Source organism: Platalea leucorodia (assembly GCF_965183815.1).
Source record: "Platalea leucorodia genome assembly, chromosome: 13".
Classification (NCBI taxonomy): Eukaryota; Metazoa; Chordata; class Aves; order Pelecaniformes; family Threskiornithidae; genus Platalea; species Platalea leucorodia.
In genome coordinates, this window is record NC_138835.1 from 14160665 (window position 1) to 14187765 (window position 27101).

At 45.1% G+C, this 27101-nt stretch overlaps 1 protein-coding gene across 1 annotated transcript in view; it reads left to right on the top strand.

Moving 5' to 3' along the window:
* Nucleotides 1-26590, top strand: part of NTSR1 (neurotensin receptor 1) — a gene marked incomplete at both ends in the record, with an annotated part of 58716 nt that extends 32126 nt beyond the window's left edge. Inside the window, 3 exons of the mRNA XM_082325573.1 lie at nt 11843-12044; nt 23901-23991; nt 26341-26590. Coding sequence (XP_082181699.1) covers nt 11843-12044; nt 23901-23991; nt 26341-26590 — 543 coding nt within the window. The remainder of the gene's footprint in view (nt 1-11842; nt 12045-23900; nt 23992-26340) is intronic.
* Between the last annotated feature and the right edge of the window lie 511 nt (nt 26591-27101).

Below are 27101 nucleotides of genomic sequence, written 5' to 3' on the forward strand. Positions count from 1 at the left end.
TATTAACGTGACTTTTCAGCATATGTGAAATATTACAAATAGCTTCAGAAAATTTGATCCTGAAACATAATTCAACAGATAAGTCATTCTTTGCCATGATCTCACTTGTCTCTCAGACACCTATAGCACCTCTTACCCTCGTCTGCCTCCCCCTCACCTGACAGAACGTGCAAAACCAGAATCAGGTCCAAGGTGTTTTTCAGTAGGAGAATGATTTGTTCTTTCCATTTGGTTTTTTTACATTAACTCTCCTTTAAATCTTTCTGTAGTTTGTGTGCCTTATGCATCAGGCTGAAGGCTTTAGTTGCTGTCTTGGTTTATAGCAAAGTTTCCATCTCAAATCTTCAGTATCGTCCTGGGGGATGAAGCTGATTTATTAATTACCCTGCACTGTGCTCGCCTGTCATCCAGCTGCTGGTTGCATCCCCATTTTTCCCCCATGAAGAGCAAGTGAGGGGGTCACTGCTGCTTCGCACAGCCATGCTCTGGCCCCGCCGTGGGACCCCGCTGCCCAGCCCCAGCTTGGACGCCGGTGGCAGAGGGGAGCCCAGCGCCCCGCTCCTGCACGGCCGTGCTTGGCTGCGGAGTTGCCACGTGCCGAGGGTAAAACTGACGTTTGATAGTCACCACGTGAGCAGAGCAGACCCACATTTTTCTCTGTCATGATCCATCTACCATTGCCAAGAGAGTGTGGGAAGAAAGCAAGCAAGCGCCACTTGATTTAACTGTTTACTGCTCTTCACAGTTAGAAATCTTTTCTTATTGTACTCCCATGCTTATGCCTTTTGCTTTATTCTACTCCTAAATCACTAACTAGAAATCCCCACACTGGCCGGCTCCCTGTAAGTGACTTCATACCCACGTAGGCAAAAGCCATCCGTTTTGATTATCAGGACTGAAATGACTCAATATTACCAGAATGAGAAAAGTTGGGGGATAATTGACTGTCACCATGGTTTGATTCTTTTTTTTTTTGACGTGCTCTGTGAGAGAATATCCAAGCATAATGGTCTCATTCATTACAACAACTATCCCAAGCACAAATTGAAGAAGTTTGGAATAACAAGCAGATGTTAGAGAAGCAAGGATCCCAGTATCGGCTCGCAAAATCAGCTGCTGTGATTTATTGGCATGGTGATACACCCCTAAGACATACATGTAGTCTGCACTGTCATTAGGGCTTCAGTGGCTGCCACTCCTGCACGTGTCCCAGGCTGCAAAACCCACGCAGTGGGAGCAGGAGCATTGGATGTACTGAGCACTTGCAGTCGTGGTTAACAGCTTAGGAGAGAGGATGATTTTCTTGGTTTTGACAAGGACATCATTAGCTCCCCTCGACAGAGAGCATCAGCCCACACCGGGGGAAGCAACAAGCCACGGAGGCACTTTCTTGGGATGAATCTCCACCACGTGAGCCCCCACGGCTTGTGTAATGCGCGGTGGAAAAGAAGATAGGCAAGGGGATAGACAAATAACTGCAAAATCTGGACTAGGATTACTCAGACGTCAGGATGATTAGGCACTGTATGAACATTTATTAAATTATTTAGAGGGCTGACAAGCAGCAGAACTGGAGAAAACTAAATATATTGTGATAGGCGATGGGCAATATCCCATTGGCGAAAACAAGTAGAAACCAAAATACCAGCAGATAGTGAGAACTGAAATCCAACTGCACTGGTAAATTATTTAAAGCCATATTTCCAAACTGTCATTTGAAGCTGAAGCATTATTTCCCCTTCAGTAGAATACAGCTGCCGGGGAGGGTGAAGGGGAAATAGTAACAAACACCTGCATGTTCAAAGGGAAAATCAAGAATGCTATTCACTGGGTTTTTGTTCAACCAAAAATATTGCCCTAAATAGTGCTATGGATAAACTAGATCTTAGGAGCAAAGCTGAGGCCAGTAAACTGACAGTATACAAATTGACATTATTCTCGCTTCCAAGCAAAATTGGGTAAATTTAATTAATTTACCTTGTAGCTCAATGTGCCCAGTCTCAGGAAACTAAGAAGGAAGTTTTCCTGATGGAGGAAGGGGAGAAGAATTGAAGCTTTCAGGTTAATGTGACGTGATGGAGGCTCATCGCTGCTGCTCTGTCACTTCTTCCTTCCTCCCTCAGCAGGTACAGGGAGGCAGCAGCCATCCTGGGCCAAACCCCTTCCATTTTAGCTTCCATGTATCCCTCTTAAACCACTGGCAGGAGGCCCTAGATTAACTGAAGTGAGATGTACAAGTTCCCTAAACCCATCTACATCATCTTCATCAAGTGTAATCCTAGTGAGGGTTTGAGGTTTTTTTGTTTGTGGTTGGGGTTTTTTGCTAACTGTTCTACTCTTTCATTTTTCTAAATAAACATTCTTTTATCCTTCAGTTTTATCAAGTGATAAAGCTGGATATCCATGACGTACAACACAGCATTCTGCAACACAGAGTGGCAAACCTTAAAACCTTCCCATTTGCCCGTTATCCAGTCCATTATTTCCAGGATTTCCTGAATTTCACAGCTTTTCTCTCTTTTTGGGAGCTGGAATCGGAAGAACCATTCGGGTGTGAGACTGGTGTCCCAAAGATCAGGAGAGGAGGATGTTTTCTCTTATGAATAGTTATCACGAAGGTGGTTTTCTGGCATTTAGCAAGGTAATGAAGAGCTCTGAGGCTCCCAGGGAGTTTGATACTTAGATATTACCCTTGTGTACAATTAGGAATAATATGCTTTATATCAAACACTTATGTATGAATCATACCTTTTTGCCATTACTTACAATAAATCTGAAAATACTTTAGGCCACAGGATTGTAACTATGCATAGAAATGAGGTTAAATGATGTCTTCAGGTATCGAGTCAAGCTCAGGAATGCCACCATTCTTCACTGCTCTGACATCTTTGCCAGCCCATCATGAGCAAGAGACCCGTTTAAGTTGTTCTGCATCAGATGTTGTTTTTTATGAACAAACGATTTCTCCATGGAGGGAGATTTATGAAGGGGAAAGCTGGTGGAATGTTTTTGCCATAGAGATATGATGGATTTTTTGTCAGTATGCAATTTATTTCCATCTGTTCTGTATCTGATTAACTCCTGCAGAGTATGTGATTAACTTAACTTCTCAAGATCATTAACTGCTCTGCATTCCCATTATAGTTCATCAGTGTGGGACCACACACAGGCTTGAAAATGTTGCACATTGGTTACTCTTAATATCTTAATCCACACTGCCTGGTCATTCTCTCCTGATGGCCATGGATCTAAAGAGAGAAGGCATGTTACCTGGAAAACATCACTACTCTGGAGCAAACACAAAATGCTAATGAAAGCAGAGTTTAAGCAGATCCTCCTGATCGCAATGCTAGAGCTAAATTAAGCCCTTTGGAAGAGTTCATGTCTGGTGTAAGCCAGTTGGAGACAACATGGGAGGCATCCAGCCAGCACAGAGAGCGGGGAGGACCACTAGCCTGTGAGTGGCTCCTGTGCGTTGCCACGTTGCACTGAACAAGTCCTGTTTTGCAGTAGGTTGCAGGTACTTGCACCTTGTAGATCTCAAAGTACCGCACGGACTGCAAACAGTGCATGCTGTCACCGCAAGCCTTGTAGTAACATGCATTTTCTTCTGATATAAATATCTACCAATACAAAATCTGAAACATCTTAATAGAAGGAAGCAGCCAGAGCTCATGCACAAGTCTTTTGCATTGTCCTCTGAGTTGTCTTTTCAGGGGTTTTCCTTTCGTGAATAAGGCCAGTAAATGGATGTGTCAATAATGGAGACTCGCACGTCCCTGCCATGCAATTAATTGAGTACCAGTCTCATTGATGTTAACGGCTGCAGGGCAGTAGCATCACAGGGACAGGACCTAGTCCGGTCACTTGGAGCATCCATCAGATCCATCTGATAGTTTATCTTCAGACTCGTGTGCTCTCTTTCTTCACCTAAGCAACAGTACCTGCAGTCCCCTATTCCCAGACCCTATCCAAGAAGGAAACTGGGACTTCTGCAGAGGTCTAAAATACACGGGTTTGGCCAATTCAAGGTCCTGCAGCCGATGCCAGCTGAGGTCAGCAAAAACCGCTGAGTTATTTAATCAGAGGTGGATTGGGCAGGATGCGCCTGTGTTTGAGGCTTTTCTTTGGTTTGTGTTTTTTTCCCCTTGAATGACACACATGTGATGTCCTGCTCGTCTCCGTGTTTAGATCGGGCTCACACCCGCATCACTGCCCTGACTCCCAGAGGTTACGCTGCCTGTGACTGCCATCCGTCCCCACGCAGCTGTGTCCTAGCTTCAAAGTTTGCTCCTGTAATTCGTAGCTGATCACAACATTTTGGCATCAGATACCTGTGCCTGTGAGCAATGTTTCACGTCACCGTAACCTTTATTTGAAATGTCTGGGTTTGATATTTAACGCTTTTGAAAAGGCCTCGCTGGAGCAGAGCGAAGGTGCTTCTCAGTCTTTCTGGTCTACACTTACAGCTGCCGGAGATGAAGAGGGGGACTCTTTGGGATGGGATCAGAGCAATTCACACCATCACACTCTGTTACCTGATCAGATGTGTGGCATCCATACTCACCTATAGCTGGATAGAAGAGGTACAGGGCTTACGGTGTGATAAGGCTTTTGTAGTTATTTCTCAGAATGTTTTAAAGAGAAAATATTAGTTGGGTTTTGGTATCTTTTCTTTGGTTATTCATTAAGTTAATGATGGGATGTAATGTCCCATCACCTGGATCTCCATCAGATATTTACATACTGTTCCTGGTTACGAGGCAAGGGTAGGGTCATTTCACCCAGCTGATGAAGTCCCGAGGCAGCGTGTTTTGGGTCGCGCTGTCTGGTGGTGCAAGGGGACCCTGCAGGGACGCAGGATCCGACCATACCCGCCTGCAGCCGCCAAGTGAGGCTGCACAGGGCACCTAGCGCTACCCATCCACGTCACCGGGCAGCCTCCGTCCGAGGGTGACGGCTGTGTCACACCGCATCACGCTGTCAGGGCTGCTTGAGATAGCAGCCACCAGAAATACAACGTGACAGGCAAACCTGCCTGAGTTAAAACCGGCAATGTGTACAGATCGAGCTCCTGCTCCAGTGTGCTGCTAGAGCTCCAGATCTACACACAGGCTTCAGCACTTGGCCCTATTCCTATTTATCCAGGATTTGTGTTCCCACTCCAGGATGCACTTAACTGAGATAAGGACCGGTGCCCGTGTCCTGCAGTGCAGGTCCCCACTAGTGCTGGATACCCACTCGGGCATTTCAGATTCCTTAGTTTATTCTCTCACTTCCATGCTCTTTTAAGCTTCCCCCTTGAATCTGCAGATTTAATTTAGATATTTATTAAATGAATGACCAGAGAGAGGAAAGATTAGAAATATTTTCTACTAAAATCTAGTGCTAATACACTCTGAAATTAATAAAATTTCTCAAAAATTTCCGGAAGAGCTGAATTCTCTTCCTAGGCTGCAGTTGTTTGGATTCCACATTCCTTCCTGTGCCAGGTACTGGCTACAAAAGCAGTTGTTATTTTTTTCCATCACTCACAAACGCAGACCTCTTCTGCCCTGTTGTATCTAAGGAATGGCATTTAGCTGATAACCGCTAAATACTTGGCATGAAAATCTGGAAAGCTATGCAGAGATGGGGTTTAATTAGATGGTAATTTATTTACTGGGGGAAAAAAAAAACCCTTGGAATTTTCATCAGATACATCCTGTGAACATCAAACACTAGTGCCACTGCCAAATGCTGCTTTTGGCATGCCAAAGCCATGTGCCTTTCCCCGTCCTGCTTTGTCTTCCACAGGTTGCCGTATCCAGGAATGTGGCACTGTGCTTATTAAAGGCTGAAATTATCCCTTGGGTGGTTAAAACAAAGCTAATTCCAGCCACTGAGTGAGATAACCAGTAATTTTGTAAAGTACATTTAGTCAAATAAGATTTTTTGGCAGCCGAATGTTGATGTAGCAGAATGTGCTTTTCTGATTGACATATGCTAACAATACTGCCTCCACAGTCATGGGGAGGATAATTTACTTTTCATTTCCATTGGAAATGAGGTGAACCAGAATGTGGTAGATTGTTAAATCCCAGCTACGTGGTTTAATTGATTTGCTCAAAACCACGAATCAAACGATACCCTGCATCCTCCGTCCTCTCCATCATCACTTCCAGGAAACCAGCAAAGATAAATCTCCTCCTGAGATACTTTTCAGCTCCTTTTGGGTTTCTCAACCATTTCCCCAGGCATGCCCTCAAGGGGTGGCTGGACCGGGGGAGAGTCTCTGCAATGAGAAATCCTCCCCAGCAGAAAATGGAAAGGCTGTCAGCTGTTTTATAGCATTTCCCAGCCGGCAGGCAGGTGCGCCGCGGGGAAATGAAGTATGAGAGAAGCTTAGTCAGTCCAGGTGAAGTTTTACCGGCTCACCATCGTCCACATTTCTTCTCTATGTTTTACTTGTCCTTCTCACATCCCTGAAGAGGAAGGGGTAAAAATTGCTCTGAGCATCCCCGCTCACTGCTGGAAGGGGCCATGTGTCCAGAGACGTGGCACTGACAGAGGCCAAGAATTTGGCTCTGCTGTCGCCTCATTTATCAGGCAACGAGAGAACATCTCTGGTCTCTGCCACAAAATTGCTGTCATAACCCAGAGCTAAAATTGTCCCTAAATCTCAGCTGCCCTCTATGTCCATTCTGAGGGTCTTGCTCCTGCTGGCAGAGGATCCTGGCGGCTGCTTCGTGGGATGCACGGGTGTCATGCACCATGCCGTGCTGCTGCTGCGACCGGCATTTCACGCTTCATTTGCTTTGTGGGACTTCATTTACTTAGTTAGAAAAAAGGCCAGCTTGTGGGAAAACACAAGATGCAAGTTCAAAAGTCTTTTACGATCTCAGTAAAGGAACATTTTCTCATCAAAACTCTTTCAATGAAAATATTATGAATAGTTCTGGTTCTTGGCTTTTTTTATTATAAAGACTTTCAGTGGAGGTGTTTAACTTGCTACTGTATCTCCAGGAAGAGCCTTTAGCCTAATTTTTTACTTTTAGCCACTTGGGTGCTCCAAGACCTTGTAAAGCATCTACAAACACTCATGAACAGTTCTGTACTGCCCCAAAGCCATGCGCTGACGGACCATGGGAACAGTCAGCTCTAGGTGGCTCAGGCGACTGAGTTCTGCTGGGAGCGAAGGTGACCTGTAAATGCCTGTAACATTTCCCCTCCTCCCCTTCAGGTACATATAAGACAAAAGTCTAGGCTTGTAGGACAGATGGCAAAACCATCTTCTTCCAAAGTGGCTTCTGAGTCCGTGTTCCTCCAGAAGTCATCTTAGAGCACAAAAGAAAAAACTTCTGACTTACAGGACTTGTTGAAGCCCTTTGGGGAGTCCCTACGTGAAGTTCTGTGCTCATCTTCTCCATCACCGTTGCGAGTGAGCTGATGTCTGCTTTTAGTGGTAACCCAGGGAAACCACAGCAGCAAAATAATTTGAGGGACGACTTGGCAAAAGTAAATCACATCAGCATGAAGCTCAGCAGAGCCAGGGGAGCGGTTTTCCATACAAAAGATTTAGGAAAAGTCACAAACCTGAGAACTAGCTTCTGCTTTTTTGTCACTTGATTTTTCTGGTCCCTTCCCCCACGTCTCTCCCACACTCCTGTTTGGAAGGAAAAAGAAAGCTCACATCATGCTGAATTTTCTAGTCTCACGCAAAGTCTGATTTTTGTTGAGCTGACTGAGAGAGGCTGATAGCTGCATTTTTCCCTTCCAGAAGTGTGACTTAATTTCCATAAATTTCCATTTGCCTTCTCATGAGCTTGTGAAGCCCCATCCCCAGATTTTCTCTGTCTTCTGTGTCCTGCAACACCCTGCATAATTTTAATGCTTCATATTTCAGCTGGAATTAAAATCACCTTTGGCAATAAAGGGCTAAGAGAAAGCTGGGATGAAAAGCATGTCATCGTTAGAGAGCCAGGGAGCCTCGGTGCCTGGGCAGGGCAGGATCCCCATGGCCACCAAATGGGGCTGGGAAGGTCAGCGTCACCGCCCTGGGGGACCGTGCAGGCGTTGTACCTCTGAGGACTGCCTGAGTCAGAGCGGGTGTCTGTGCTATGTCTTTGCATCCCTCAAGTGATCAGATGCCTCAGGCATGCCTTCACGGGGACAGGGTCTAGGCAGAGATTTCTGCTGGGAGCTCACCCTCAGACGGCATCCACGTCGTCACCGTCCTGCACAGCGCAGCCAGAGAAGAGTGATTCGGGTCTCTGAGTGTTACTGCTCAGGCAGCGCTGGAAGGGAAGGTTGTTGTTCTGTACGAGACAAAACATGATTCGGTCCTGAGGACTAATCCCATCCCACAGATGCTGCCAGCCTGGTGTTTGAATGGTTTTTAGGACTGCACTGATTACAGGAGTAACAGCAGCATGGAAGTGGGTTAGTGTTTCATTCTCTCCTGCCAGTGGCAAACATTGTAGTATTGGATTTTCTTTTTTTTTTTCATGAAGATTTAGCACACAGTCACAGGGTTTGTGGTGTTGGTTGTTTTTACTCTGGAGAGCAGCCAGTGCTAAGCCTTTCCATGCATGGCTTTGTGCTTCTGCACTGTGCTCACGCTGCACATCACTGCCCGCCACGGTGCCGAGCAGAAACCTCGGATCTGGTGGGTTTACACTGATGCAAACACATCAGTTTTAATGGAGAGGAGAATCAGGCTGAACCACACTTGGTGATAGCAGAGATATGGTCAGACCACTCCGCTTGTGCATCCAAACAACCCTGAATACAGAATTAGTTTAGATCCAGTATCACATAAGCTGTCCTTTCCATGGTGAGCCAAACATAAAGCCTGAGTCTTTCAGGTCAAAAATGAACCTGGACACTGTCTAAATCCTCCTTCCCGGGGCCAGAGCAATCTGTAAAGGTATGTAAGAACCCAAAGGCTCCCATAGGTGTTCACTGACAGCCGTAGCCACTTTAGTCCCACTGATGTTAGGAGTTTCAGTGCTGTAAAAAATGCCATTAAACACCTATACAAGTCTTCCTCCTGAAGACCTTTGAATGTGTAGTCCTGGGATCCCAGACTAGCTCCTCTTGAAGCAGGTGGGAAGCTTTCCACTGGCTTTGAAAAGGTGTTTGAGGCATCAGCTCCAGCAGCGTGCAAAGTCACCTGGCCATGAAGTGCTACTGCACTGACGTGCACGGTGCTCTGGGGTCCGGACTTGCACAACCCAGCAAGCAGCTCGCCAGCAAAACACTGAATACAGAGGGTTTGCAGGAGGGGGATTAGCTTTTCTAGCCTTTAGTATCCTTGAGAGTTTGTGTTTGTAAATAATTCTTTCCACAAATTAAAACCTTCTGCCTCTGGGGAAAATATTGATTTTTTTTTCTTTTTAACTGTGTGAGAGTTTTGGTACAAATCAAGACATGGAAAAAATCTTTAAATATAGCCCTTTACAGAAAGCATACAATTTTCACACTTTTACCATAACAATTCTAGACAATTTCCCAAGCTCTTTAAAGACTTCACAATACAATTACAGAAGGAATCAAGTCTTTAAAGAAAGCTCAGAAAAGACTTCTTGAGTTCTGCGTGATTATATTAGGTGCTAGGGCAAAAATGTTTGAATGAAAGCCAATAATCTCTGAAGCTGAGGTGACAGAGTGAAGCATTTCCAGAGTTAAGCGCTTCCTTTCGCTGATGTGCAAACATTGCTCAGCAGTAAGAAAGAAGGGCATTCAGCAACTAAAGCCATAGAAATAAGAGTGGGGAACTACAGGGCTCATTTCTTAGTCTGACCCGGTAAGTCTGAGCAAGTCATTTCACCCCTGTGTGCACCAACGCAGCCCAGCTGCATCCTGAAGGTTAAATAAATGGAGCAGGTTCTTTACAAGCAGAAATTACTCTCTCAGTGAAACTGTGTCATTTTGTACCAGCTGAGAACTTGGTCCCTACTGCTTAATGATCTTTCTTTGCATCTTGAGGCGACTCCAAAAGAAAACTCTTCTTTATATGCAGGAGGCTGAGAGATGTGTTATCTTTTAGAAGCTTAGAAAACTGCTATATATTTAACAAAAGAGGCCATTAACAGCTTGTAATGGTGGGGTACATCTAGGAATTTCCTCAGTCCGCAGAGGAGTGCTATTATTATTGCCAGCATAAATGAGAGAGGATGTTCTCACCATGTGGGTTGCGAGAGACGAAACCCAGCTGGTACTTTTGCTAAACACGTTGAGCTCTGGAGCACAAAGCTGCATAGAGATTTGATCCATCTAAAGAAAACTTTGGCAACAACAACGCTGCCTGTCTTCACTGAAAGAGGAGTTGCATCTTTCTCAAGTTTGTGAACAAAGAAACTTAAGTGCTTCTGATTGCCAGTGCACCTGCTCCCCATATGCTTATGTGCTTCTTATTTCTTTCTTTTATGGGTCCCCTGTAGCATCCTGGGGGTGTGGTTGGATTCTTTCTCCATCTTTCCGTTCATCCCTGGCATTTCTGAATCCCTGTGGAGCAAAGAGACCGCACATCTGCACTAGCCACCGGGTGTACAGCAAATGCTTGTACACTGAGGTGATGGGGCTGCGTGGGCGGGTGGGCGGAGAGGGGATGTCTTGATCCGAGCAGACGGAGCACCCGTGTGTAGATGAGGCTTTCCTGGCTTTGCAGTCTGCAGAGGGACGTGGGTTGGCTTGGGGTGCAGGGATGCTTCTGTATTTTAGAGCACTGAGGTGCAAGATATGTGGCTACCTGGGGAAGAAGTTAGCCAGCCTTGTAACCCTACCAGAGAGCAAAGTTCCCTATTGGTTTTAGTAGTTTTATCTTTTTGTCATTTTATCACTTTTAATAAAATTGCTTCCACAGTGATTTGGAGCACGCAGTTCAGTTCTTGTTAATATTTTGAAATTTTAAAACTTGAAGGGGCTTTTGATTTGTCCCACACTCATCTCAGTGATGTGATGAGCCTCCCCCTGAGCCGTACGGCGGAGAGGACGAGCCCCGCGGGCACCCAGCCCCTCCGTGCTGCAGGGAGGGTCAGCACGGCAGCTCACCATCCATCCCACCGCGGCAGCCTTGCCACGAACATGCAGGCAAATCCTACACATGCCACTGTTTCCCTGGGCTGCCGTTTGCTAAGCTCAGCTCCAGCCGGGTTTCTAGACAGCGCAGAAGGCCCTCACAAAGCCTTCCTGCTTTTATTTGGCACAAACAGTGACTTCCACTTGATTCAATCACTGCTTAATTTGATCCTCCATTTAATTTTATCAAAACTGTAGTAATCAAATAATTTGTACTAAAAACATTACAACTTCCACTTGTTTATTCCGATCAATTTTAATCCTTTAAGGCACAAGGTTTATTGGCTAATTTGATTATAAGATAACAAAATGCTGTCATTAAATCTACAAGGAAAGGACAGAACACAAAAAAGAAAGTTAAAAAGATCCCAAGGAGTGCTCGTAATAAAGAAAAAATACAGTAACATACTGTTATTTAGAAGTCATGCTACGCACAATGAAAGCTAAGAAGCATCCTGCTGTTCACGAGATGAAAAGATCAATGGCGTGTTTCAGTCAAGACATTTCTGGCAATGAACTGCACGGAAAGGGGAAGACAGCATAACTGGATGTGAATGAATTTGCCTTTTTTGAGTGTTGACCCACGTGAATGAATGTATGTCAGCGGTGTTTGAGTTTTCCTTCTGTGCAATAAGCCTTCAAAAGCCAAAGCCAGCAGAGTAAGAGGAGGGAAAAGATTTCCACTGCAGGCTGTTTCTCTATTGCTGTGAGAAATAAAACACAATCTCCTGCTCCACTGGTCCTTCCCATTCCTTGACTGTGCCGTATCTCTCCCCTGCAGGTCAACACTTTCATCTCCTTCGTGTTCCCCATGGTCATCATTTCTGTGCTCAACACCATCATCGCCAACCAGCTCATGGTCATGTTCAAGCAGGCTGCCCAGGAAAACCAGGTCTGCACCATCGGCGGGCAGCAGACGATGCTCAGCATGTCCATGGAGCCCAGCCGCGTGCAAGCCTTGAAGCACGGCGTGAGGGTCCTACGTAAGTATTGACATATTTTGGCATGGAACTGGCTAGAGGTGTCTTAAGTAAATACGATTTGAAGAGTAATAGGTTGAAACTGGTAAACACTTTCACCCAAAAACATATTTTAAATGAAAATTAGCTCTTCTGGGAAACCCAAATTGCCCCCAAATGCTTTGACATTTGTCAAAATTGTCCAATTCTTGTCTCAAAGCTCCAAACTTTGGAAAACAAATTTGTTTGTTTGTTCTCTTGGCCTCTTTCCTTCTTCATCTATTTCTTGCTGAGTCACCAAGAGTTTTCTAGGGAATTTTACCGTCTATTTTCCACTATTTTCTTTTTCTCCCAGAGTCACTTTTCTGAGTCCTAATATTCCCTTAAAGGACAAACAAAAAAATCATGTCAAGAAAGGAAGCTAAAGAGATATTTGAGTATTATTTAATTAATTGTGCTCAATGGGGAGAAGCTGATAAATGAACATTTCAAATTTAAGGAAAAAAACATATTTCATGTTCTGTGAAATAGAAACAACTGGATAACATCAGGTTTGCCTGTTTCTTTTTCTGTTTCTGGCCAGCTCGAGCCTGAACACCTCCCTTTCGGCTGGTGCTGGTTTTAGCTCTGATTGATTGTGACCACGGGGACTGATCTAGTTTTAAAACCAAACTTGTTTCGTGGGATTGGGTTTGAGCAGCTCAGCTGGAGTGGACACATAGCACAGGGTATGCAGCCCCACTGGCATTGCCCGTGGTAAATTAGATGTGCAAATTCCTCCCAGCTGTTACAAGGAGAGACTTTGGAAACCCGGTGCTGGTGGTTTCCTTCCCCTGCTCCCAAGGTAAAAGCAGGAGCTGCTCTGAAGGTGTTCCCTGCTTCATTAGAGGTGTGTGGAAAATCAGTTTTCCCCTGAAGATACACATGTAGGAGAAAAGAGTTTCTTGCAATCAATCACAGCTTTAATTCAGATTTCAATTTTCCTCTCTCTGTTAGAAAAAAAAAAATAAAATGGCCAAATGACTCAGATGATTAAAAAAAAATACTTTTGATCAATTCAGACTCTTCCTAATGTTTCTCCTCTTCAAAACTCTGATAATAGCAACACTGATTTGATAGCAAAACATTTCTCATGTAATCCCATACACCTGGTGTTTTATAATATCCCAGAAATAACTCCACTGCACACTTGAAAACCTGAAGTGAGACAGTGGCCGGGGCGATCGCTGTGTTGTCTACGGTGAGCGAATTCCCCTATTCCTGTCCTGCACATAACGTGTCCTCAAGTCAAGTGTTCAGCTCTGGGGTAAGGTGACTCCAATTTATTGCCTTTCCCGGGGGCCAAACGCCTCATTATAAACTCAGCAGAGTTCCCCAGGGACACGTGTGCACCCTTCTGTGAGTTGCACTTTACCTTCTCCCACCAGATATTGCACCCAATGTTTTCCAGATTCTGACCCAGCTAATTACGAAGTATTTTAAAAAAAAGACATTTTTTGCCCCACGCCAAATTAGCATGTAGCAGAAATTTTCAGAAAAATGCTCCTTCTTATATGATTTTAACTAAATTTTGCAGCCCTTTGGGAGCTGGCTATCTAAACATATTTCAGCCAAATTCCCAAGCCCTGTTCTGGAAGATACCCTCATCCATATTTCACATGCAGTAGAGGGTTCACGTTTGCACACGCAACGTCTCAGACAACGTTGATAGCTCTGAGCACCAGTGGCCGTTTATGAACTGCTCGGGTGGGTATTCATAACTTCATGGAGAAACTCGACAGAACTTTGATCTCCATGGATGAAGACGGAAAGAGATTCTTTTTTTTTCATTATTATTCCAAACAACCACATTTAGGGTAATCACAAGTAATCCTTTTCTTTTGCCTTTGCTTGTTGATATGTATTGCTAAAGAACAGACCTGCTCACACACGGAGACTCCCTGAAAAAGCAAAACTAGCCCAGCATTTTCATGATTCGGTCAACAGCAACTTAAGCCTTGCATATATCGCTTTATTCCTTTTCTTTTTCTGCAAAGCTTTGGTTCAGACAAAGCTTAAATAAAAGATCCTGCACCCACAATTGAGCTGTACTGCAAAATACTGGATGGCTTAATTAAATAAGCTGAGGAAAAGACCAAAGAATCTGGTAGCTTAAACTGACAGATGATAAAGCAAAAGCTCTTCAAAAATAGCACCCCCAAAAAATCTAATAAAGTATGCCAGTAGCTGGTTATAAACTGTGAGAGTCCTCGTGCACATTAGATGGTGAGAGTTTGTTAGCAGAAAGCTTTTTGACCAGTGCTTTTCATGGCAAAGCTCTTGGTAACCGAAGTGCTTTGGCCAAGGCCACATTTTCAACAAGGAAAGACGTCCCTAGAGAAGGCACCAAGAACCCCCGTGAGCTTTCTCCAGCTGTTTTTCACGAGGGATGCATCCCACGGAGCACGCTATGCCCATGCCATAGGCAAGCCGCTGTGTGCACCCAGGCTTCGAACACCGTGCTGGGAAATGCCTACTGAGAAAAAGGAGAGAAAAACCCAGAAGACATTAAATTCCCTGTAATTATCTTGTCGGGCTGCGGTTATTTATTGTCTCTGCACCCCGGTTAACCATCGTCCACCCAGGGATAAGAAGTGAGCCTTGCTTCGGCGCTGAGCCTGCAAGGACAGGGCCATGCAAATCCTTCGGTTCCCCGCTATCTTTTTCTGTTTCTTTACGCTTCTGCCTACTACCATTAAGTGAGAAGCTGCCTTTTCTCACTTGCAGTACGACATCTCACACCTCTCTCTCTCTCCTTTTAGTATTGTATACTCTTTTAACGTCAAGAGGCGAGAGCTCTGTATGAATAATAACAGAGACACCTAAATTTACACCTGCCGTTCCCTGGGCATTGCTCGGTGGTGGTGGAAGAGCATCCTTCACCAACAGGTCCACGTTTCCTCCAAGGCCCTGAAAACCAGCCTTTCTTTCTCTGAATAATAAGCTTAATTTTCTTCTTCTTCTTCTCCAGGCAAATTTTTGCTTTTGTTATGTACTGCAAAAGCTGAGAAAAGTTAGCAAAAGCGAGGGCTTCAGTCTGGAGCCTGAAATGGTATAAAAGTGGGTCAGACGTGGCACCGTGGGGCCCCGTGGGCAGCGATGCACAGCTATTACGTGCACCTCCGCAGTGGCACCCCGGCAGCAGGACTGAGCTCCCTTCCCTGCTGGGAAGGCAATGAGTGAGCGGCCGCTTGCTCCTTTTCTGGACTGAGGAAGATCCAGCAAATAACAAATCCACCGTCAGCTTTGTCTGTGATTCACCACATCACGCAGAAAGGCTTTTTTTATCTAGCAAGCGTGAGTGAAATCCTGCTTCATTTCATTTTTCAGGTGCACTTGATTACTGGAGGTGCTTGATTCACATTTACTTTTGTCACCTGTTCCTCAGAACTTTTTTTTTTTTTTAAATAAGCCAGGCCTCTGAGCTGTCTGAAAAGTAGCAAAAAATAAACAAGGACGCACATGATTTATCCTGGGATCCGTAGAAGCCAACACCATGTACACAGTTTAGGCTAGTTTATGGAAGAGGATGGGAAAAGAAAAATAACGCTTGTCCAGACTAATAAAACTGTTGGCACAAAATCAGAGCTTCATGGGTGTCAAAGTATTTTCCATTTCCAAAACTTCGGCCCAAAGTACAGAGAGCTTGATTTTGTTTTAAGAGTGAAATGTTTCAGAACTTGCAAAACTGGTGCTCAGAAAAGAAATTTTTGCAGTTCCTGGTGCGCAGAGCTGTTGGATGAGATCAGAGCAGGAACCACCTTTCCTCCTTCCTCCTGATCCACTGAGATTGTGTATTTATTTACATTGCAATAGGAGCTAAATGTGGTCAGGCTAACAGCTTCATTCAAAACATCCACAACATCATTTTCTTCCTCTTTGGTAGCATTTATGTATTTTCTTGGCTCTGTCTGACTTTGGTCATGTACAAAATAATTAGGGAGATCAGGATGAAGGAACGTGTCAGCCCTGCTGCCTGGGAGCCAGTTCGTTAATTCATTAAGCATGTGGTTTCTGATTGTAATTCTCCTTCTGCTGTCAGCGTTCACCAGGTGTGAGGATCCCAATTCAGAGAGCTCGAGGCGCTGGCAGCTTCCCAGATCTTCTGTGAGGATAACAGGGCAATGTCTGCACCAGTGCTACCGCTAAAAATACCTCCCGCCAAGAGATTTCATCGCCTCCTTCATCCATCCAATATTCCTTCCATTTCTTCAATTATAAACCACCTCCGTTTTTTTTATTATTCCTTGGCTATATTGTAATGCTGGGAAGCTGAGTCTCTTGGGCGCTGTGTGATGCTTCACGGAAGGGTGAATATTCTCTGATTGCATAGCCTGATACGCCAATCATTTGATAACATCCTAAATAAATCTTAAACACACACATGCATACACGCACCCTTCAGAATAAGCAGCCTTCAGCAGGTAAAACCTCACGTACACTGCCCAGACCATTGCATACTGTATCCAGCCATAGAGAGGCAATATAAATCTTCCCCATCTCAGTCTCACATTTCCAAACAGCAGCTCAAAAATGAGGGCATATTTGAGTTTGGCCCAGGTGGAAAGCACTGTTTGGCCAAAATGTCTTCTCGAAAGGGGACAGTTTTGTGACAGGGACCAATTATCCCCATCAGTACGCCAGCCTGCAGCCCGTTCTCCTCCGAGCAGCCCTCAACACCTCCCCGATCGCCTGTCAGATGGTTCCCGCTGCGGATGGAAGGAAGGAGTTATTGAACGGCCCAGCTGAGCTCTGATAACAATGTTGAGACAAACTGATGGAGATCAAGGGGAGGCTTTGCATGTCCCTGGGTGGACGTTGGCTAAGCCTATTAAAATGTGATCAGTTCCAGGTAGCCTTTGCTCCGTTACAGAAGCTGCTTAGTGAAAGCAATTATAAAGCACTTAGAGAGGTTTAAGCAATTAAAAGAATATCCTTCAGTCTCCCACAGCTGGCTGGGTGATGCCTCAGTAAGACGTTTCTTAGGAGATGAAGTCAAACCATATTTTTATTGCATGTCTAAGAATTTTTAAATTATGATTTTGGGGTCTCTGCATTTGTTCAAGTAATACTAGACAAAGGGCAAGTATTAATGAAATATCCATGTGGCCTGCATTTCATTAATTTGTGCATTAATAATTCCCCTTCTGAACAAATGTTTTGAAGAGTTCATTCATTTCTCCTCACCGATATCCCAAGTCTGAGCTATCCGTTTCAGGAGGAGAATATTGCTATGAGACTTAGTGTAACCATTCCACAAACAGGAATAACAAATAGCAAATACTTTGCAGCCTCAATACACAGAAGAGCACCAGTCTGAAAATCCGCTCCTTAAACAGTTGTATTTCATAATTCCTATATTCTAAGGAAATCAGATTAGTCCATGAATCATTTCTTTTGAAAAGGACCTAAATTCATGGCAGTTTGTATCCCTAATAAAAAGCCTGAGCAACTCCAAGTGGAGTTCAGCAAAACCCCTGTGACATTAAGCATGAGTGGAAGCTGAGTTTAACAGCTGAAGTGTCACACAGAAATTCAAGAGGATAAATTAGCTATATAACAGTTGTATATATTTCCCAGAGATGTTTGTAGGCGTAGATTTACTTTACAGCCTGCCAAGTGACATAAAGAGAGCAGTATCGGAGCAATCTATAAACACCTTCTGAGGGGCAGAAAGGGACCACGGCTGCTCCTCTCGGGACAGGGAGCCTTTTTTCCCCTCTCCCGAGACGCGTCCCTTCGCTGGCACTGCCGCTCAGGCTGGCGAGGCATTTCTACTGGGATTCAGGCTCTCGTGGCTGCGTCTCTGAAGACAACCCTAGGGCTGGTCAAGCCCAGCAAGCAGATTTTCCAGGTGTTAAACCCTGTCCATATCGGTGTTTAAAAAGCTAACTGATGTGTTTTTAAACATAAAGTCTGGCCAGGGCCTTAGTTGCTGCAGAAGCCTGCAGTAAATACAGCCCCAGGGTCCCCCTGGAGAGAAGAAACCGTTCTGGGAGGAACAAAGGACACGTGAAACTCAAAACTGGAGGGGAAAGAAGAAAGGGGCTGCAGAGGATGCCCGTTCGGGTTATACCTGATCGTACCAAATAGAAAGAGCCTTGAACCTGGCGTGGAGAAGACAGGAGCCCTTATCTGTACTTCAAAGGGGAAATTTTCTTTCTTCTTCCTTCTCCTCCAAACACCCAGACATCCCCAGGGGGAATGGCATGAATGAAGTTTAAATGGAATCAAGCAACTTCTTCTTTAATTTCAAAAAAAACCAATTACCTTAGAAGGAAACTGGGGAAGAGACCCGAGTGTGCACTGGGTCAGCAGTGCTGCTTCTTGGAGCCTGTTCTTGGGCTAGCTTTAGGGCTTTTCCAACCTAAACGATTCTATGATTCTATGATTCATGTTCTGCCTTGCTCCTTATGGATAAAACTGGTGCCAGTGGACGATTTGATCACCAGCAGGAGCAGGGGCAGGAATTCACATCCATTTACAAATCTGTCAGCTGAAGCCATTGAAAATCAGGACTGGAGAATATAGTCTGAGTAAAATACGTTGGTTTTGCATGCCAAAAAGTTTTTCTATTCACTCTGCTGTCTTGCCACCATTAACAAAGAAGTATTTAGGGGAGCATGGCTCCTTTCAAGCAAGATAGCATCTACTCCATAATCCAAAAAGACACAAAAAGAGACAATCCTCCCCGAGTAGGAAAAAAAGAAGGAAAATTATACAGAAAGATAAACAGCAGATCTCTGGCTGCTGGGAATGGAAATTAAGGAGTCAAATCTAATGTTTACACTGCTCAGTAACATGTGCAGGAGCACAGGGGATTGTATCCAGCAAATGCTGTGTGTTTTCAGTGGTGCCTAAAGGAGCTGAGGGCTCCCCAGGCCCATTGCTATTCCCAGTTTCTCCTTCTTTGCTCTCCTGAGTACTACTGGAGCGTACTGGTGGTCCCCAATCTCTGTTGGTTGTTACTGACTTTTATGGAAATCCTTTCTTCTGCAGCCTTGTGACCCAAATACCAGGATAAGCAGTTTTAATTTTACTAGGCTCATACCCACCCTTGCAGCTGCCATAATCCCTAGTTTGGAGCCCACTGGTATAAATATTGCCTACGACCTGTCAGGTAGTGCATCATGTTAATATAAACAGCGTCTCGAGGTTTAGCTAGGCAGTGCCAGCTACATCTACACTTGGCCCAGCTTTTACCATCTCTCATATCAAACGGCACGGTGACACTTGCTCCCCTTTGTGAGAGATTCTCTTGTAATGGCATCGACTAAATAAGTATATAAAACCCAGGAGCTTTGAATACACAAGGACTCTTTCTCCAGAAATCAGCATTAATGCAAATCCCTGACATCAGCCCCATAACACTGTCATATACGTTATTCTGTACCAGCTGGAGCTTGCATTCCTTGGGCAGCGTTGGAAACACACGGCCGCTGATGAGCTGAAATGCAGAAATGGCTGGGAGGTGTTGTTCAGATGGGTCAGTACATACCCAAACAGCTCCTGCCTTTGCTCAAAAATTAAACACGCTGTTGCCCAGCTGTATGCGTTTCAGCTCTCCTTGAAATGCAGAGAAAAAGAAATAAATTGGCCAAAATAATCTGAACAAAACTATCAAGGAAGGATGGATCTGAGCGTCTCTGGAGGCCTTAGCATCAGTGGAGGTGGTTAAAAGAGGAAGCAGCATCTCTTTTCTCCCTCTCCTGGAGAGAAAGGAGGACAGGACGGAGGGAGAGGGATGCCCTCGCCGAGGGCCACGCCAGAGCCGCAGCCGTGTGACTCAGCACGACCTCAGAGGGGATGGAAGAGCTAAAGCGAGGAGGAAAACACCATGCAAGTGCTTTGCACTGCGGCAGATCCCTGGGGTCCCGCGTGAGCTGGCAGTGGCAGCACGTTACGCACCGCTGTCCCAGTGCTCTGAGTCACGCCAAGCCTCGGATGGCCACAGAAGAGGGACGGGGGGCTGGAAATCCCTCCCGAGCATGGCTCCCACGCTCAGCCGAGCTGGCCGCCAAGCACCCGCCAGGGACTTTTTACACGTGATGTATTGCTCCGTGCTCACGCTAACCCAACGTGAGCTTTTCAAGACGTTGGCCCTGGAGAAGGGCTGTCTCCCAGCCTCAGCCACAGGATACACACAAGGTAAAATATAATACTCAGTGCGATCTAATATAATTTAACTTCTAGGATTGCTTCCACATCTAGTTTAGTCTGAAAATCAAGACTGGCACAGTTTAAATCTTCTTTTGCACAATGAAAAAGATGTCACTCCAAATTTATGTTTCCCTCTGCAGGACTTCCTGCGCGATAAACAAACAAGGGCTCGTCTCTCCGCTGCTTTGCCTTGCTCTCTCCCCTTCTTCCTTGGCATGTGGTTCAAACAGACAGAGAATAGAGCCATTATAAGACAAAATAGAAAGCCACAGGATGCAATAATTCAGGTTTTAATACACTTTTAAACTGGGAGATTGATTTAGAAGGGAAAGGAAGATGCAGCTCGGTGGAAGGATCATTCCCCAGCGTCCCCGGCTCGCCAGGGTTGGCTTGCTTGGGTCTCCTCTCTGCTCCCCCGCCCTGGGCTTGCAGGTTTGGCACCTCATTTGCTCAAATGTGGGAAATATCAGAATTTCATGGAGCAGCCCTGCTCTTATTAAAACCACATTGAATTAATTAGAAGTGAGGGATGGTTCTGGTTTATTTTTAGTCAAAAAAATAGAGGCAGGAAAACTCCAGTCTCGCTTATACCATTCCGGATAGTCACCCCCACCACACGCTGAGTCGAATCCTTCCTCAAGCAGTGCTCAGCTCCACCAGGCTGACCTGCTCCATCTTACCCCACCAAAGAAACCCCTGTGTGAAGCCTCAAGATGATGGAGAACAGGAGCCAGTAACAATAATAAAAAATCATTTTGGCAGCCACTTTGCCCATCATTTGTTTTACAGCTCATCTGTTTTGATAAGCATGTGCCCGGGGAGGCACAAGACAGCAGCAAAAGGCACCAGGTATCAGGCAGAAAAGGGCACTTTCACGCTGTGTTGGATGAAAGTTAACACGTTGCCGCGTTTCAAATTCATCCCAGGGGAGGGGACCCAACAGGGCAGGATTGCCACCCGAAATCTGCTTAATCCCTTGTATGATAAAATTGAAACATACGGATTAAGGGTGACAAATACAGGTCAGGGTCTCCTAATCTGCGTGGCAGAGGCTGGCGGCACAGAACCGCACAGCGTGCTGCCCAGCTGGGATTTCAAAATCAGACCATAAGTGTCTCCAATGCACTTAGCTATGCGTTTAATAGAGTTTTAATTGCAGAGTGATTGCATGTGATATTACAGAATTACCACAGATTACTTAGAATTGACTATTCATTTGCTGAGGTTAAGCAGATATTTCTCTCAATATGTATTTTTGCTACTATAGATCCCTGCCTCCATATTATTTGGCACAGCATTGTCTGAGCAACAGAAGCAGAGATCCTTTACCAGGAGAAAACCACTTTCATTTAACGCGTTGGTAAATTTAACAGGCAGGTGTTTGAGACTCTTAAGATTGGCTGTAGAAAGAAGCCAGATCCTGCCGTTCTTAAAGAGCTGCACGCAGGGGTAAGCAGCTGGGAAGTGCCTGTGCATGCAAGTTTCTGCAAAAATTATGATGTGCACAAATGAACTTGTGTTGGGAGCCATTTGGGAAGCTGCTTTCACAGCCTGAAAATCCAGCTAATCCTGTACAGGCACTGGGAAAGCAGATGGACTGGGGCTGTGATGTTGGCTCGTTCCCGTTGGCCCGAGGCTGATGGATGGAGGGGGAGAGGCTGGGGAGTATCGCTTCTCCTGTGGCCCCTGGGAGGGGTCTCCTGGGGAGTCATGGGGGGTCTGCTCCGTGCAGGGTCTGTCTGACAGAGAAATTAATTTCTGGAGGTGGGCAAAAGCAGGTGCCCAGAAATGTGAAAGAGCAAGGCAGGCACCCAGCGCTCCCTCCGAGCTGCCTGGCGGACCTCCCCGCTTCTCCTGTGCCACGTGTCACTTCTGGGCTGTCCCCAGCAAAGTCCCAGCACAGCTCCTCAGGGCAGGATCAGACGTAGGTCAAATTCCTTCACCTGATGGCGTCGGAAGAGCTGCAGGCCATCTAGTGATGATTTACATCTGCGATCACAATGACCATATAGCAGCGAAAAACATTCAGATTGAAATAATGAATTCACTTGGACAAGAGAATAAAAACAGACCGTCTAGCCTTCTTTCCAAAACACGTCCTTTCAGCTGCCTAAAACTTTATTGAAGAAATGGCTTTTGAAGCATTCCTGGAAGATGCTCTCATACATCATGCAGGCTGATGCTAAAAGAATATAACCATATCTCCATTGTTAGTTATGTGTTTAAAAAAAGAGATAGCACGTGAAGTTGAAGTAAGGCTGTGAGTACGGAGCTGGACACCAGGAATTATTTAATTTCTGTACAAATTAGGCAGTGACTCTGCTAGTGATGACACCCACAAAAATAGGGCACAGACTATTCCCTTCCCACTGTGTTACTGAAGCCTCCCCTGTGCCTCTTGGCTGAGTAACAGTGATGGGGAGATGCAACCACAGCCCGACTTGCTCCTCCTGGACCGTGTTTTTCAAGGGGAACACATCTTCTGCATATCTCCTCTACGAGCTATGGCATAGTCCCTGTGGGATGACGGTGTCTGAGTTTGGGACATATCCACATAAATATTTTCAATCCCAAGGCAGAAGGAGAAGCAGCCTTTGCCTCCGCATGCCAAATCCGCATTGCACTGGTGGTGCGTCGCTCCGTAAGAGAGCTTTGCTGCTTCCTAGGGCTTTACAGGTCACATAAAGGACAAGAGTGATGTGGCCCTTATTCTCTGCGGAGCAAATCTGGGATAAAAAATTAACATAATTATTTTATTTAGCCTGGATTTTCTTCTTGTCCTTTATTGTGTTATGTTTTAACTGAGATTTCTTTATTTCCTGCTAGGATTCTGCCAGAATCCTGTCATTTCATACAGAGGTTGAAATGCATATTACAAAAGGAAACAAATCTTTCCCTTGATTGCCTGATACATCTACTCTTTAATCTAGATTGACAAACACACTCTACCAACAGCACTTCTAAACCTTCAGAGTTGTTGCATTTTATTTTCCATTGTTTGATGTCCCTGGGCAGGAATTTGGAAAGGAAAAAACCATATTGTCTTTCTCTGCTTACCCTTTAATTAATCATTTTTATTATGGCAATGACCAGACCCAAACATCTTGTAATCACTGTCTCAGGTATTGGACAAACGTAGAACAAACGAACGAGCCCTGCCACCAGAAAGCAGCTCCTGAGGCTGTTTAATGATCCCCAGCACCGTGGGGACTGCGGCCAGTGGCTCCGCATAATAAACTAATGGGATTACAGTGTCCCTGGCTCCCTGTCTACCTGGATGAAAAACATACACTAACTGTCTCTGCGAGTACTTTGGACAAAATACCCAGTGCCACAAGGGCATGAAACACAAGGACAGATGCAAATACAGTTTCATTTAAGCCAGTGTCTGAAGTAGGCATCAGCAGTCCATTATTTGTTTTGTACCTTCTTTTGTTCATAATGTCACTGCCGCCGTGCTTATTGCTGTTTTCTGTTATTTCTGTTACGCTTGTTTTTACAGACATTTGCAGGCTGGTTGTCCCTCAGGGTTATTAATTCTTTGCACAATGGCAACAGAAGAACAAAGTGGGGCTTTAAGAAAACAGTTTACAGCAATAAACACCACACAGACAGCTCCCTTTTTCACCCTGACGAAGAATTGCTCATGAAAAGTAATGGGCTTTTTTTCATACCTTGCAGGTGCTGTGGTGATTGCCTTCGTGGTCTGCTGGCTCCCTTATCACATACGGCGTCTCATGTTTTGCTATGTCCCCTCCAGTCACTGGACAGAGTGAGTCTCGACTCGGGGGACGAGCTCCCCCCATGCCAGGACGGGGTGCGGGGACAGGCTGGAGCTGGGGCTGCCGGGGCACCAGCGGGCTTGGGGATGGAGGTGGGGATCTGGGAGCAAAGGCGTTCACCATGCAAGGGGTTAAAGCCTCAACCTCCTAATTGTTTTGTTTTTTTCTTTTGGATTTCTTACCGTGATTGCCAGCCAAATTAAGAGTCGTAGTTTTATCATCAAAATCCCCCAGGTGTGGGTGAAGGAAGCATCAGCTTGAACCGAAATGCACCATCAGCCCCTCCTGCTTCTGTGGCTGCGGCCACAGACTTGGCCTCGCTAGCAGCGGTGATGGATATTCACCTCTGACAGTCCTTGATGCAATGACATTTGGACAGGGGGGGTTTATACATCCGAAGTGGATTGCTGTCTCCATGGCGGAGATATCGATCACCGGCCCTAAGACAGAGCAGCTCCTGTCAACACACAATTTAGCTCGACGATGCCACATTTCCTTAGTGATAGGAGAGATTACACAGGTGGGGAAATAACTGTGCTGCGTACTGAGTCTGGGGCAGGTTAGTTACTGGGTTTTGCAGGCAGTGGATCAAAATTAAATACTAGTAGTTGCCACTGATTAGAAAACGTCCAAATTCTCAGAGAATTTAGGGATAATTGCACGCCTACGCTGAATGCACGTGCGCTGTTCACAGATGTGCAAGGGTACACAAGCAGCTCCGTGCAGCCTTTCTGCTGCGTCAGGCCGGGTTCCTCAGCAAAGCAGCCACGGAACTGAGTATTCATTTTAAATACGCAATTAATCATTAATGCTGTCTGGGGATATACACCGAGGCAGCCTGAGACGCCATGAGATGCGCTCAGTGAAAAATGTGTCTTTTCTCCCATGGTGTTATGTCCCTCTTCTCTCTGGGACCGGGTATGTTTCCTGCAATGAACAGGAAAAGAAAAGAAAATCTACAATACCAAAAAGCAGAGCAACTATTGAGACATTAAAATTTCATAAACTCCAAGCACAAAAAATAGTAATTTACAATATAGCAGTCTACTGAATGGAATCGTACATCCATCCGTAGTAAAAACCAAAACCTATCTTCAATCACGAAAACAGAGCTCTAGGCACACACTGGGACAAACTGTTGTTTCTTATTTGCTTTCCTATATGAAAAGCACTTAAAGAAGCAATCAATTATGTAACGACTGCATTTGCTTTGAGCAAGAGGAGTAGAGAAGTCTGTCTGCAGTTAGTGTGAATTTATGCATTGTGGTTGCATTCACATATTTTTTTTTCTTCTTTTAAAAGCCATGAGCCATTTTAGGAAAACGTTGAATTTACCGGCATATTATGAATGGTGAGCTATCAGTATGGTAGCTAATCAAGAGCTTGCAGCAGCTTGATGTGTTCGTTTATAAATGCATGTGCCTACCCCTGAAGAAGAGAAATTTTTGCTATATTAACTCTTCACAACTACATAGAGAAACTCTGCTTGTAAGAGCTGGACGGGCCATGCAGGACTTGGCAGTGCTGAGGGGGTGTGGAGGGATTGGTGATGTACTCCAGCACATGTCTATTTATCTTTTGTTAGACAGTGCTCAGACTAACAAAAAGGTCTGCAGTTTCCACTGAGATAAATGATCCTGGGGAACATCTTCCTGAAAATGAGACCCATGGTTTTATAAACGCTTTACCAGCTCAGAGCTGTGGATCTCAGTTGTCCCAAGGAAAGATATTTCCAAAAGAAAAAAAAAAAATAACTAGGCATTTTCAACCAATTCTAGTTGAAAGCATGTGATGGTCAGGATATGTTTTAAACTCATGCTGCCATCAGCTTGCCCCTAGAATAGAGAATGCTATCCCAGATTACAGACAAATCCCAACCCAGGGACCCATCGAATGAGCTGATGCAGCTCTCACTGCGGGGCGGGGGGAAAAAAGAGCTGCATCTGTTACTGGATCTTGGCTCCTCTGTAGGCTCTGTAGACCAGAACTGCAGCCAGAAAAGTCAAGCTAATGTATATGCATGACACAGAAACAAATTTCCATCTGGCTTCTCAGTTTCCAGAATACTGTTTTTGAAGACAAAATGAACGCACGAGGTAAATATCACATCCGGACCCAGGGCATAAATAAGTTTCTAACAGCTAGCGATTGGCATTTGACCTATGTTTGGCCAGTCCCAGCTGAAAACGTAGATGTTTTCCTGGTGCCTCATGCACCATTGGTAAGCTCATGTCCCCAACCGAGAAAGGTTAGCTCATGTTTTTCTCATCCTTGTGACTTTGAATTATTGCAGGTGTCCACACTCTATTTAGATCTTTATCTTTCATCTGTCCTTGCAGTTTCCTTTTCAACTTCTACCACTACTTCTACATGCTGACAAACGTCCTCTTCTACGTCAGTTCGGCAATCAACCCCATCCTCTACAACCTGGTGTCTGCAAACTTCCGACAGATCTTCCTCTCTACACTCACACTCCTGTGCCTGCCATGGAGGAAGAAGAAGAAACGACTGGCCTTCACCAGGAAATCCAACAGCATCTCCAGCAACCACACGTTTTCCAGCCAGGTCACAAGAGAAACTACATACTGAAGCCAAAGGAGGAAGGGAAATGCATTTCATCATGGAGTCAAAACTTGAGAGAGGCCTCTGTGACTTTCCTGCATGGTCTCCAAATTCACGTAACACAAGTGTGTTTAGCAAAGTCATTTTTGTTGGAAAAATAGGCTTTGTGCTGCCAGTAACTTTGAGGTTATTTTAAAGCATTGGCCTTGCCTCTTGTGAGTAATGTCTACACGTTTTGTAACTTCAGTCTGGCATAAATCCAGGTGTGGTGTTAACTGGGAAGCCAAAATATGTTAAACTTAGGCAAAACCATACTGCATTTCATCCTTTTCTCAGTGCAGAGATGCCATGTTCACATCCAAGGGTTTGAGATCACGTCTCTTGGTGGCACCGAGCAGAGAGTCTGATGAGGAGAAAGCAGTTTTGAACAGAAAGGGATGTTTCTGGAGAATGGACATGCTCATCTATGGGATGTTCAATGAACAAGGAGTGAAAACTCAGGGAGCCAGGTGGTTATTTTAGAAATATATCTAAATTA